At 34.6% G+C, this 15555-nt stretch overlaps 1 protein-coding gene and 1 pseudogene across 1 annotated transcript; one reads left to right on the top strand and one right to left on the bottom strand.

Annotated features, from left to right (window-relative positions):
* Positions 1 to 1467: 1467 nt before the first annotated feature.
* Positions 1468 to 9544, bottom strand: LOC112740634 (heat shock protein 90-6, mitochondrial-like; annotated as a pseudogene).
* Positions 9545 to 10559: 1015 nt separating this feature from the next.
* LOC140176696 (uncharacterized) lies at positions 10560 to 15082 on the top strand. The gene is made up of 4 exons (XM_072208241.1): positions 10560 to 10672; positions 11924 to 12609; positions 13464 to 14499; positions 15010 to 15082. The coding sequence occupies exons 1-4, from the start codon at positions 10560 to 10562 to the stop codon at positions 15080 to 15082; spliced, it is 1908 nt and encodes a 635-aa protein (XP_072064342.1).
* The last annotated feature ends 473 nt before the right edge of the window (positions 15083 to 15555 follow it).

Raw genomic sequence — 15555 nt, 5'->3', positions numbered from 1 at the left:
TTGGCCTAAAAAATATACACGGTCTAATATTTGGATATGGATTTTCTAAAATTTGAATTTTACTTTAGAATATAAAATGTGATTTTTTACTATTTATTTTGTAGGTGGGCCAAAAATAAATATGAAAGAGAAATTATTCAAACATAAAAAATTACATTTTACTCTCTAAAATAAAAATTCAAAATTTAGAGGATCTAAATCCCTAATTTTTAAATCCTAATTAGGTTATAAACCCGATGAAATCTAAATATTTTCGAACCATAATTATATCGGATTTAAATCGAATGAAAATCAAATTTTTAAAACTTTAACAATAATTTATAAAAAATACAAAAAAATAATTTATAAAAAAAGTTATTTACAATACACTTATTTATAAAAAAAATTTGTTATAAAAAGTTGATATTTATATTTGAATAATTTGTCCATAAATTTTAATTTGATGCTTCTTTGATTTATTTTTTAATTCAATAAGTGTCATTAAAAATAAAACAATTAGTTTATACTTAATATAACATAATATTAAAATTAATTTAAAACATATATATACATACATATATATATATATATATATATATATATTAATTCCCTTAGGATGTACATCATGTACATGGGCCAAGTGAAGTCGGGGTTCGTCTTGAGCCGGACACAGTCCGAAATAATGACCGGCCTATTTTTGAGATCTTTATCCGGTCTTAAACCCAGTAAAATCACACCAAATTAACCTCTAAAATATTTGAATTTGGGACGGATTTTCAGGCCGAACCAGGCCATGTGCACCCCTAGTAACCGAATAGGTACACGAGGGGTTTGGATTTTTTTTAATTTAAACTTTGAAAACTGTCAAAAGAAATCGATCGGTTTTATCGGTTTATTAATTTACTGCCGATTTGACCAATTTTTTACCAATTTTTTATCAAGTGATTTTTTACCTCAACAAGGCCAACTATGGACCGATTTCTGATTAAACTGGTCAAACCGATTAATTCAATTCGGTTTTTAAAACACTGCAAGAAAGACAAAATATAATAAATTAATAACAAATTCTTCAATGTATTTTTTCAACAATAATTACGTGAATTCTTCAATGTATTTCTTTTAACAAATTCAATGTTTTAAAAACTTACAAATTTTATCATTTTATTAAAAGTTTTCTACTTTTCGTTAGCAAATGTTATTTTGGTATTTATGTATAGAGGAAAATCAGTTGAGAGAGGGACAGAGGGTCATCATTTTCAACGTCTAAGTCACGACTCACGAGTGACCGGTTCAGCAGACTGACTAGCTACTGCTTAACGCGTTCACTCTTTGACTTTTGCAATTTTCTTGTTTTTCTATTTCATGTAAGACCGTTAAACTTTCTGTTATGGTTTACGATACCGTGGAATTATGCGGGTTCACTTCAGTCTAGATAGCATGATATATACATGCTTATAATTCTATGTTCCCGCCAGTTAAATGAGGAAGTTTTATTAACTGAAATTCATCTCAGATCGTATAGCATATAACATTATAACCTTTCGAACAAACAATAAAAATCATTGAAGTGTTGAAACAGAATACTTGTTGACGATGTGCTATTAACTAGTTATAATAGCATATCACCAAGAAAGGATGAACTCGGTATCCGTTACACTGAATATCGCTAATTGTATTTGTATATGTGAAGTGAACTACTACTCACTATTACTAACAGTTGATGCCGTCAACAATACTAACTTGGCCCATAAGGAATGCTAAAATTGGAGGAAGAAAGAGCAAAAATCTTGATCATTTCTGACTGCTTGCCTCAGCAGGGTCAACCACCTCAGCTTCTACGGTTTCAGGGACATGGGGCTGGATTCCTGCGGGATGAGACTGACCAGAAGACGCAGACCATTTACCGGTCAGAGCCATACCCATCATCTCATATATCTTCCCTCCAAGCTGCGCTGGATTATCAGGCTGCGCGCACACAAGCACATCAAGAAATAATGTCACACGTAAAGTTAAAATAGCCAATATATGCAGCACCTTGATCAAATTAACAACCCAACTTCAATGACTTTCAAAACAATAGTATTAACCGAGCCAATGAACTTACTGTAAAACCACTGGAAACCAAAGCTGCATCATAGAGAAGGTCAATAGCTCTGAGGGCATCTTGATCATCAGGGTTTGTTTTGAATGCAGCCTGAAAATTACACAAGATAGATTTGCATTTAATATAATTGGACCTATTTATTGATGATAAAAAGAAAGGAAGTAAAAACACTATTTTATCATACATCTAAGTTCCTGATAATAGGGTGGTCAGGATTGATCTCAAACACCCTTCTGCTTCTCATGAAATCCAAGCTAGAGGCATCGCCCATAGATTGTGCCTTCATTAGCCTACATAGAGCACATTGTTAATTTGTTATGTAAAATCCTCAAAATTTGTCATTAAGTATATGATAGAAAGGAAGACCCACCTTTCCATGTTTGCAGACCAACCAAATTTTCCTGACACCAGAACACAGGGTGAAGAGCTTAGTCTGTTTGAAATTTGCACACTTGCAACTTTATCCCCCAAATGTTTCTTAATCCAGTCACAAGTTTGGCCAAATTCCTGTTTCATCTCCTTTTCCCTTTCTTCATTCTTATCACCTGTAGAAACAACAAATCACATTTAACTAGCTACAAAGAAGAACCAAACCATGATGAATCCACTGAAAAACAAGGACTACTAAATATTTGGTTGATGAAAATGCTGATACCATTGACTAAATGAGCATTTTTCCAAAACATGAAGTATATCAAGCATTTGGGATATGTTATTCCCATACACCACGCAATAGGAACATACCTAGATCCAAGTCTTCCTTGCTAATATCAACAAAATTCTTTTCCTTATATGACTTGAGGTTTTGAATAGCAACCTCATCAATTGGATCCACCAGAAACAGTACCTAAGAAAAAATCACAAACACCAATATTAAGAAATGATATATAACTAAATCTGTACAAAGTTATAAACTTACGAAAGAAAACAAGCTTATACTTCAAGATCCTTCTCTGCAAGTCTCTCCATGAAAGGTGTGTTCTTTGCACTATTCACACTATCAGCTGCAATGTAATAAATATCTTTTTGATCAGGCTTCATGTTCTCAACATATTCATCCAAGCTGATCAGTTCTTCTTCACTTTGGGATGAGAAAAACCTAAGCAATGGAGCGATGCGTTTGTGATTCTCACAATCTTCAATACAACCCAGTTTCAAATGTTTGCCAAAATTCTCCCAGAACTTCTCATAGTCCTGCATACAGAGCAAGACATCCAGTCAAACGAATAAACACATATAGACATACGGATAGTATTAGTGAATCTAAGTTACCACAATTTATCCTATGTAAAGTGGGATAATGGCAGAATGTGTACAACTAAAATTCGTCAAAATATGAACATACCTCCCTGTTATCACTCATAGATATCCCCAAAATCATGTCAAAAGCTTTCCGAACTAAACGTTTCCTCATAATCCGCACCTTCATGAAACATGGAAAAAAGGATAAGCAAGATGAAACTAGTTATGAATTCTGCATACCTAAAACAGGGTTATAGGTTCAAACTTTATACATGCATAACCTCCTACTACTTACTACGCGACTTTCTTGGAGAATTTCACGTGACACATTGAGTGGAAGGTCATTTGAGTCAACCACACCCTTGACAAAGCTTAAGTATCGGGGGAACTGTCAAAGCAAATAAGAAATAAGCACAGGGAAAAAAAGTTATGATCAGACGGTCAAACCCAACAAGTTGCTATTACTTATGGTGATGGACAGTAAAGGGACTATACCAGCTCTCCATCAAAGTCATCCGAAATGAATACTCTCTTAACATATAGTCTTATATTCTTAGTCTTGGGATTGATTATGTCATCCTTCCCTGTAGGAGCAAAAGCAGGAACATATAATATAGACCTAAATTCTACTTCACCCTGCAATAGCAAATACCACCACCACAAATGTCAACAAAAACAACTGACTAGGACATCAGATTCCAAATTAGTATTAAAATCTCATTATTGTATGTTTGGAAGTCGCGGAGTATGCTTTACTGCAGAACTAAGAATTTCATGTTTATGAACAGGTGAACATTACACATACATATATAAACTTACCTCTGTGGTAAAGTGTGATGATGCTAATGGGTCCAAATACTCATTAAAAGTTTTCTTGTAAAATTCATTGTAATCCTCCTTGGTGACTTCTTTTGGGTTACGAAGCTGCACAAGCAATCTGACATTTAATCTCCATTCAAACAACAAATTTCCAATTAAAGCAGAAAACATGCAATCATAAAACTCACCCAAATTGGTTGAGTCTCATTTATGAGCTCCCAATCCCAGTAGCGCTCAACAACAGTCTTAGTCTTCTTCTTCTGCCGAATAAGGTTTCAAAGTCACAATTGCGCGAGTAAACATGCAGAAGCTATACGACCTCACACATAAGAAGTGAGAACAAATACTTGGTTCAGGTAACAAGCAGAAGATTACCTCAGTCTTCCCATCTTCTTCGTCTTTTTTTGCTTCAGCTGGATCCTCATCAACCTCAACCTGGAATAAGCATATATTTTAATAAATGCAGAAAACATTCACATTTTCTATCAAATTAATCCAGGAGGAGGCAAAACCAACCCAAGTATACATACAACATCATCATATCAAACAAAAAAGATTTGTAGAAAATAATGACATACTTCTTTGGTGTATCCTTTTTCCTGCCAAGTGTATATCGGGAACGAGACAAATTGTGAATAGTTTTTTCACAAGCTTTTCAATTCGCTCTGGATGAGCAAAACCTTTATCATCCCTCTGAAATGAAGCCACAGATAATACCACTTCGTAAGATCAGGCAAAATATAGATAGCTACCCGGAAAAAAATAATAGACTATCGACAATCAACATGCCTTAAGATGCAGTGTAAGACGAGTTCCCCTTGGAATCAGCTTCTCAGGATCTGTCTCTTCCCTAATGGTATACGAGCTAGCATTTGCCTCTCCTTCCCAAACATATTGTTTATCAGATTTTGGGCTCTTGGTAGAGACAGTTACCTTCAGAATTCGAACATCAAAAAATTAATAACATAGAGATCCCAAAAATGCACACACTGATCTTTGTTAAAATGCATACCTTATCAGAAACCAAAAAGGCAGAATAGAACCCAACACCAAATTGACCAATTAAGTTGTTGTCACCACCAGCATCCTTGTTATCCTTTTAAAATGATAAACATTTGTCAGCCTATAAGATATATAACTATAAAATAAATAAAGATAATAAAATCATAAAACATCTAAAATCATAAAGCATCCTTCAGAAGAGGTAAGGCCTTCAATGCCTTCAAAAATTTTGCAGTACCACTTTGTGCAATAGTTCCAAGACAATCAACGAGTTCTTGTCTTGTCATACCAATACCTGTATCACTGCATAAAGCAAAAAATTGCATTACCAACCAAAAATAGGAAAATATTAGTCAAAAAAAGTTTAAAAAAGCCATTTATCTTACGTGATAGTGATAACCCCATTATCTTTATCAGCTTGGATTCTGATATCAAAATCAACAGCATCTTTCAGAAGTTCAGGCTCTGTAACACCTAGAAACCGTAGCTTATCCAAGGCGTCACTTGCATTGCTGTATTTAAAACAGTAAACAATCAAGAGCTATACATAAAAGTGAAGATTAAATGTTACTCATATATAAGCAGAAGTGGAAGAACAAACCTGATAAGTTCCCTAAGAAACACTTCCTTGTTACTATATAAGCTATTAACAATGAGGTCCATGAGCCGACTAACCTGCAAAAACGATGCATGGATACAAAATTATGATTACGATACGATATATTATTCACACTATAAGGATAGGAAACATGGACATGAAAAAAGAGCTATATACCTCAGCTTGGTACTCATATCTCTCAGATGGTGTGGAGTTGGATTCAGCAGACTCTGCAGCAGTAGACTCGTATCGCTTCCCCAAGAACAAATCTTTCTTCAAGTTTTGATAATTCCTAGATTTCTCTGAACTTAAGACAGAAGAATACCATCTAGCTTTAGCATCTTCCTCGCCTACCTGCTTCCAACCCAGCAAAAAAAAAGGTATTGATAACACACAACTACCTCAAAAAACGCCACATTTTTAAAGCAACAGAACAAAGAAAGGTAAAGCAGCTGGTTCAATGTTTCTCCCATAACATCAAAATCTCAAACTACAATTAAAATTGCAATTTTTAACCGAAAATACAGAACTGAAGAGAAACGGATGAAACTTGAGAAAATTGATAGCTAGTGGCTAGTGAAGCTAACATGGAATTGTAGGAGATACAATTAGATCAATCAAATGGATTCAACGCGAGAAACAGACAATAGCGATGGATCATACCGAAGAAATGGAAGATAGAAGTGGAACAGTGAGGTGACGGCGAGGGGCGGCGGCGTGGCGGAGGGCGGCGGATAGAGAGGAGCAACGCCTTGATAGCCGGTGCATTTTGACGGTTACGATTGACTGAGTGAGTGAATGAGTGAAAGCAGAGAATTAGAAATGGGAGGGTTTAGACAAGGATGAGAGAACCGGTCAATAAACCGGTAGAGTAACTAGTTCCACAGTTTAGTGGTCCAACCGTAATCTAACTAGGTTCAACTAATTTAGTTAAATATAAATAAAATTATTAAAAATTTAATATAATTTTAAATAAAAATCAATAAATTTTCAAATGAAAGAAGGAAAATAGTAAGGTTCTGAAAACCGAATCAATTATCGAACTATTTTAATTATTGATTTACTAGTTTATTGGTCCAATCGGTTTAACCGGAATTCAATAGAAAAAACATAATAAAATAATAAATAAATTATAAATAACCACCATAAACATAAATATAGTCTATATAAACTTTAAAATGTCTTTCAAATTAAAAGCACTATATGAAACATCATCAACCAGAGTATTATACAACAACAACAACAACAACAACAAAGCCTTGTTCCACTAAATGGGGTTGGCTACATGAATCAAACAACGTCATTGTGCTCTGTCATGTATCATGTCTACAGAGAGACCTTTCACGTATACATCTCGTTTGACCACCTCATGGATGGTCTTCTTAGGTCTTCCTTTGCCTTTCGCCCATTGTCCATCTTCCATCTCATCCACCCTCCTGACTGAATGGTCTATCGGTCTTCTTCTCACATGTCCAAACCACCTGAGACGCGATTCAACCATCTTTTCCACAATGGGTGCTACTCCAACTCTCTCCTTTATATCTTCATTCCTTATTTTATCCAATCACGTATGACCACTCATTCATCTCAACATCTTCATCTCTGCCACACTCAGCTTATATTCGTGCTCCCCTTTAGCCGCCCAACACTCTGTACCATAAAGCATAGCCGGTCTTATAGCGGTGCGACAGAATTTACCTGTTTTAAAGGCACTTTTTTGTCGCATATAAAACCAGACACTCTGCCATTTTGACCAACCTGCTTGGATCCTATGATTTACATCATGTTCAATCTCTCCATTATCCTGTATGATACACCCAAGATACTTAAAACTTTTAACTTTTCGTATGATGTTTTCTCCAATCTTCACCTCTATATTAGGGTTTTTCCTTCTCAGACTGAACTTACATTCTATATATTCCGTCTTGCTACGGCTTATGCGCAGACCATACACTTCTAGAGCTTCTCTCTATAATTCCAACTTCTTATTTAGGTCTTCCCTTAACTCTCCCATAAGGACGATATCATCGGCAAAAAGCATGCACCATGGCATAGGCTCTTGGATGTGCTCTGTGAGTACTTCAAGGACTAATGTGAAAATATATGGACTTAAGGATGATTCCTGGTGTGTAATCCTATATCAATAGAAAATTCCCTTGTCACACTACTTTGAGTCTTCACACTAGTTGTGCCCCCATCATATAATTGCACGAATATATGCGATCCTTACTCTTCTCTTTTCTAAAACCTTCCATAAGACCTCCCTTGGTACTCTATCATACGCTTTTTCCAAATCAATAAACACCATATGTAGATCCCTTTTATTACTACGATACATCTCTATCATCCTTCTTAATAAGTATATCGCTTCAGTGGTAAATCTGCCTGGCATAAATTCAAATTGGTTCTCTGTTACTTCTGTCTCTTTTTTCAACCTCCGTTCTATCACTCTTTCCCATAACTTCATGGTATGACTCATGAGCTTGATCCCTCTATAGTTTCCGAAACCAGAATATTATAATCTTATCAAAATACAAACTCAAGTTAAATAACAACAAAAAATATACTAATTTACAAAGAATAAATATGCTAATAATCGCATATCCTAGAGAGATGTCCACCAACATACATAAGAATTAATTTACAAATAATAAATATGCTAATAATCACATTCTATTTGATCTATACAATTTCATTTATGCATGTGTTTTGCACTAAGAAGGCAATAATAATCCATCATATATAAGACCAAACAAACAGCAAATCAAAAGAGTAAATAAATGAAAGAAATATAAAAGAAGCAAGTATATATACCTCAAAAAACCCCTCATATAAACAATGGGAACCATGTTTATTCACAATGAGTTGCTTGCAAGAAATTAAAATGTGCAGATACATAGATAGAGTAGGTAGAAAGAGATATAGAGAGTAGACTAAAAGAGTTTAATTTGGTGATTAAACTGCAGCATTCAACAAAGTAGTAAGACCTCTTCTACAATTAAGCTCAACCTAATCACTGAGCCAAACCTTCTCAAAACATGACAATTATCAAATTTATGACAATCTAAACTCATATCTAACAAACAGCTCAAAACATCAGGCCATCAACAAACACCAACACAGGCAACAAAGATCAAACAAATCATCAAATTGCTGTGTGTAATAATAGCAATGCATGTTGCAATTGCTTAGATGCATTCTTTCAACTTTGACAAAAACTTCATTCAACCCAAGAGAAGGATAATAAATCTTGAATCTTCCTTAGCAAATCCAAATCAGCCATAATACTAAATTGTACCTTCTGATTTGGCAACTATTAAAACATAACAGAGAAATAAAATTTGAAAAAACCAGAATTAAAGAAATAAAACAGCAACAGAACAAATAAATTAGAAAAAATTCATTGAATGAGTCAAAAGCATAGAATCAATCCTAAACCAGAATTAACAAAAAAAAACAGAACAAAAAATTCAAAGTAAAAAAAATAGAATTAACAATTCAACCAAAGAATCAAGAACAACCCAACCAAAGAACAAATCAGAATCAACAATAGGAAGGACAACGGAAGAATAAAAATAAATCAGAGTCAAACCTACAATCATGAAAAGGTTCAGAATAAAAACAAATCAGAATCAAAATCAAACAGAGACTCCATTACAGTTTCCAATGCAAGAAGGATGATGGCGCTGGAAACGGAGAGCTAGCGACGGAGGTAGGAGGCGAGCACTAACTATGCTTCCACTGCTGAGAGTCTGAGACGTTAGAGCTAAGTGAGGGACCGAGTGAACTTCGAAACTCCAACTGGCGACGGTGTCGGGAGTAGTCCAGCGGCTGAACGAAAGGGAAGGACTAAGCTCGTCGGCGTTGAGAGGAATGATTAACTCAAGGGTGATGGGAGGGACGAGGGAAGGTGTGCTACCTGTTGGAGAGTTGGAGTGAGTTAGGGTTGATAACAGGTTAGGGTTGGGGGTTTACTGAATGCTAAACGGCGCATTTTGAGCATTTTTGGGCAAAGTAGAAAATCGGCCAGGTGTCGGTTCGGTTCGACTGACCGATTATCGACTGGTTTAACAGTTCAACAATGGTTTTCTTTTTTTTCGATTTTGGCATATAACCGAATTGTAATTTCCATTAGTTCCCGAATTCAATCGATTTGACCGATCGGTTCAAACCGATTTTCAGAACATTGAAAAATAGTGAGAATGTGAGATCATTACTTGATTAGTGAAAGAAGGACCAACGATGATCCTAATATCCTACCTAAAGGATAAGGAGGAGTGCGGACCAATAGGTCGAATTACAATATAAAGAAGAGTAGTAAACTATCTTCCTTCTTGTTCGAGTAGGAGGATTTCGATAAAAATTCCTCTTGATTCTGTTGTTAATAACCACACGCCGGTTAGAAATGATATGGCCATCAACGCCAGGACCAATAGAATAAAGAAACATAGGAATCACCCATACGGTATAAATTACATACTAATATCTGTAAAATTGAGCAGAGTCCAATTTAGGCAACTAGTCCAATTTTGTCACACCATTCTCAACAAAATCTTCAACTTAATTAACAGCATATTCAACTTAGGCAACAAGGGGTCAGCCGAGTCATTAATGATCATCAAGCAGTGACACAATGCCACGAATTGAGCAGACTAGGAAAAAAGCTAAGCAACAATTAACATTACCTGCGATGAAGGCGGAGAGCAGAATACTGGGAAGGACGGTTGGAGGCAATGGTAGACGACGACAGTAAACACCGCCAGGCGACTGGTGAATCACGGATGGGATAGCTACTCGGACCACGAGTCCCGCACAATGCCGGAAAATACTATACCGCGGATGCCGACGACACGAGGACAGAAGCTCCGCAGCCAGGACGACGGCGGCAGTCTATGCCTCCTATTCTTAAAAAACCTCAAATGGACCATGTTAATTCTGTTCATCTATTACAAAAATATCACATAACAAAAAGGGTCCAGCCCAATATCAGCATTGACAATATAAGGGAGCCCAAGATTTTCCATGCTCCTCCGTTGGCGCTAGGAATAACAAGGCTCAGCTAAACCATTCAAGCCAGGAGACTGAACACTGTCAGGTCCTGCTCCCTCCAGTCACACACCAAGGGTACCTGTCAATCTGTCCCCATCTCCGTATATCTATACCAAATTAGCTCTTTAGAGCATCTCCAACAGGAGAAAAAAATGAAGCCCAGTTCCTATTGTGTCAGAAGAAAAGAAAGCTTATGCGTTGGAGTGGGAAGAAAGGGAGTTCCCACACGAATTCCAAGAAGCAGGAGTCCCTCTGAATAGGGACTCCAATGAAACAATCAAAACTTGCCATTTGGCAAGTTAGTTAGAAAATAAATAATTATATATAATGTTAATTAGCTAAATAGGTATATTAAATAATTAAATAATAATTAATTTAATAATAATTATAATAATTAATTATATTAAATAATTATATTTTTATTTAATTAATAATTTATATTAATTATTTAAATAATAATTAATTAAGTAATTAAATTATAATTAATTTAATAATAATTATAATAATTAAATAAATTAAATAATTAAATATTTATTTAATTAATAATTTATATTAATTATTTATATCATAATTAATATTAAATATTATTTATATTTATATTATTATATTAATTTAGTCGTTGTAAAACTAACCGTTGTAAAAATAGCCGTTAGAAACTAGTTGTTACTATGTTACCGTTATTATTAATAAATTAATATTTTGTTACTCTATATATACCACTTAGATACACTTGTATTCTCACACTCTCTACAACTCTTCTTCATCTTCTTATAAGTTTACAAAATCAAAGTTCTGCTACTATTATTTTTTGTTCAAAAAATGGATCCAAACCAACTCAACTCTTTCTTCAATTACTTACAAAACTTTCCTCAAATTCCAAATACCCAACAATCTCAAACCTCAAACTCTCAAGTTCCAAATCAAAACTTCATACTACCAAATACATTTCAAAATCCAAATCCACAAAATCTCTCTAATTTCAATTTTCAAACTCCTTATAATAATCAATTTCCTATATTCCAACCACAAAACCAAAATTCACAAACACCCCATTTACCATTTTCATCCATATGTAACCCTTCTATCGGAAATGTTACTCCAACTTCCTTGCCGTTTCCAACTCAATTTAGTGCATCAAGACATAACTCATCTGGTGTTGGTGGCTCTTCTAACCCATCCTCTCAGACTCCTATACAATCTAGTCCAAATTCGCAATATTCAGATTTTGCCAACCCTCATGAATTAGATGCTATCGACCTCAATGATGATATTGAAGATCAGAGGCAAGATAGTATTCAACACTGGCATTGGAAAGAGGATGAGATGTTGATCAGTGCATGGTTAAATGTTTCAACTGACCCTGTAGTTGGTACCGATCAAAAGGGGGAAACATTTTGGTGTCAAATTCATAGCTACTGTGTAGAATTTTGCACCGACATGACAAGGGGGGTAGTTGCATGTAAGAAACGATGGTATAAGATCAACAAGGCTGTTGCACAATTTGCTGGTTGCTACGATCAAGCTAGTCGAAACATAAGGAGTGGTTCGAACACTGATGATATAAAGGAGTTGGCTTATAAACTGTATTCCACAAATTATGGTCAAAAGTTTACTTTTGAGAGGCATTGGAACATGCTTCGGTTGGAGCAAAAATGGAGAAGCCAACTACCTACACAGAGTGGCGGCTCAAAGAGAACCAAGGTTAGTGCAATTGGAGCCTATTCATCCTCATCAAACCTAGAAACACCGTTGGCTAACGAACCCGGTGTGGACTCTCCCGTTCGCCCACAAGGATCAAAGAAGAGCAAGCGAAGAGGTAAGGAAAAAGCACAGATGTCTGAAGATTTTAGTGAAAGAAAATCATCGATTGTCAAAAAATTATCTCTCATGGAAGATATTAAGAATGTTAGAGAAAAGGAACTAATGGAAAGGGAAAAAGAAAGAGAAGAGGAGAAGGAACATAGAGTAAAGATGATGGCAATCAAAGAGAAGGAGATACAAATTCAAGCGGCAATGAAAGAACAAGAATTACAAACTCAGAGGTATATTAAAGAAATGGAGATAAAAGCAAAAGAAAGGGAAATGGATATGCAAATACTTAATGCTGACACGTCTACAATGAGTGAGAAACGACGAGCTCTTCATGAGATTGCATGTGAGAAAATAATGGCCAAGTGATTTACTTAATGGTTCCTTGTATTCGTAGAGTTATGTAGTATGTTCTTATTTATTTATTGCGTATTACTGGTATGTGATGTAGTTTGTTTTATTTATTTCTGATGTAAGATTTGAAATTAGTCAATATTATTGTGTCGATGTTGTTCATTAAAGTGACCGTTGCAAAACTAGCCGTTAATTAGCCATTGCAAAACTAGCCGTTAAGTAGCCGTTAAGAAAAACTAGCCGTTGTAAAACTAGCCGTTGCAAAACTAGCCGTTACAAAACTAGTCGTTAAGGTACTTATTGCAGACACACTTATAAATATCAATTATCAATGACTCAACAACTCCACTTCAACTCTTGTTTCTCACATCGACAGAGAACTAAAAATTACATTTCTCCATATGGCTAGAAATTTTGATGATATGTTCAATGAGGCTTTGTATGGCAAAAGAAGACGGCAAGATAACACACTCATAAATAATTGGATCGATGAGTATTTACTCGAAGATTCAGAAGAAGAAGATATCGATAGAAGCCCTATCCCAATTCCTCGTAGATGGATCAACAGAGATCGAGAAGCAGGACATGATCGCCTTTTCCAAGATTACTTTGCAGATGAACCGATGTATAATGCTGACATTTTCCGACGGAGATTTCGAATGAGAAGAGATGTGTTCCTTCGGATAGTAGACGCTCTCTCAAACGTCTATCCGTATTTCCAACAGAGGGTTGATGCAACTGGAAGAAGAGGCTTGTCGCCACTTCAGAAATGTACCGCTGTGATACGGATGTTAGCATATGGCGTTGCAGCTGATGCTGTTGATGATTATGTGCGCATAGGCGAGAGCACTACAATCGAATGCTTGGAAAAATTTGTTGAAGGTGTCATTTCCGTGTTCCAGGATGAATACTTGCGAAAACCTAATCCAAATGACGTACAACGCCTGCTACAAATGGCGGAAGGTCGTGGCTTCCCTGGCATGTTGGGTAGCATTGACTGCATGCATTGGCAATGGAAAAATTGTCCAAAGGCATGGAAAGGTATGTACATGAGTGGTTATCGTGGGGTTGCAACCATAGTACTTGATGTTGTAGCATCTTCAGACCTTTGGATATGGCATGCATTCTTTGGAGTTTCTGGTTCAAATAATGATATCAACGTGTTAGATCGTTCTCCAGTGTTTGATGATATTCTAAATGACCGTGCTCCGGAGGTAAATTATACTATTAATGGTAATAATTATACAATGGGATACTATTTAGCAGATGGTATTTATCCTGAATGGGCCACATTTGTCAAATCAATCTCAAAGCCACAAGGTAAGAAACGCAAGTTATTTGCACAATACCAAGAAGGGCAAAGAAAAGATGTGGAACGAGCATTCGGAGTGTTGCAAGCACGCTTTGCAATTATACGTGGTCCAGCTCGTTTTTGGGAAAAGAAAAAGCTTGCCAACATAATGAGAGCTTGTATTATATTGCATAATATGATTGTTGAGGATGAAAGAGACAGCTATGCAGGAAATTTTGCTCAAGGTTTAGAGTATGATGATGTTGAAAATGGCTTATCACAACCTCAGCTGGGAGAGGAAGATTTTGCACCATACCATCAATTTCTCCAAAGAAATGCCCAACTTCAAAATAGGCAGCAGCATAGACAATTGAAGGAGGACTTGATTGAACACATATGGCAATTTCACAATGCTTGTCGTCAACTATAGAGTTTAATTATGTTTTTCTTTGTATTAAGTAATTTTACAAATTAGTGTAACCCCGAATTCATCTATTGTGTATTATTGTTATATATGAATTTATTTAATATTAATATCTTTTAATAGTGAATTATTTTTAAATTTAAATATTTAAATTATATTATTAAAAAAATTAATTACATTAATTACAAGTATTTTAATTAATTAATTAATTAATTAATTAAGTGGGACCACAACAGGGACAAAAGTTAGTTCCTCCTAATGGAGAAGAGAGAGATGCTTTGAGTTCCTATTTACTGTTTATGACGCAAAAGCTGATGTGGAGTTACTTTTTATGACAGGTGGGTCATAAATAGGAACTGGGATGAGTTTCCTACTGGAGATGGTCTTACCATAGTGTTTACTGTTTGTTAATATATACTATTAATTGTTAGTACATAATTTTAGTAATTTTAGTTTTATTTTAAATATTTTTTAAAAAAATCAAATTATTTAATAGTTGTTAGTACATAATTTTTTAGTGACTTATTTTTATTTTAAAAATTTATTAAAAAATTGAATTATTATTAATGATTAGTATTTATTTTAATTTTTTTGTTTTACATAAAATATTATAAATTTCAATTATTATTAATTTATATTTTTAGCTATTTTAGTTTTATTTAAAATATTCATTAATAAAACTGAATTATTATTATTATTAATTGTTAGTACATATTTTTTGGAATTTTGTCTTGTATTTCAATTATTTATTAAAAACAGAATTATTTTTGTTAATAGTTAGGATATATTTTTAGTAATTTTATATTTTATTTTAAATATTTAATTAAAAACAATATTAGCAATTGTTAGCATATGTTGTTAATTAGGTTTAGTTTTATTATAAA

This window comes from Arachis hypogaea, chromosome 2, assembly GCF_003086295.3.
Source record: "Arachis hypogaea cultivar Tifrunner chromosome 2, arahy.Tifrunner.gnm2.J5K5, whole genome shotgun sequence".
NCBI lineage: Eukaryota > Viridiplantae > Streptophyta > Magnoliopsida > Fabales > Fabaceae > Arachis > Arachis hypogaea.
Note: the sequence above shows the minus strand (reverse complement) of the source record. Positions and strands in the feature narration are given on the sequence as shown.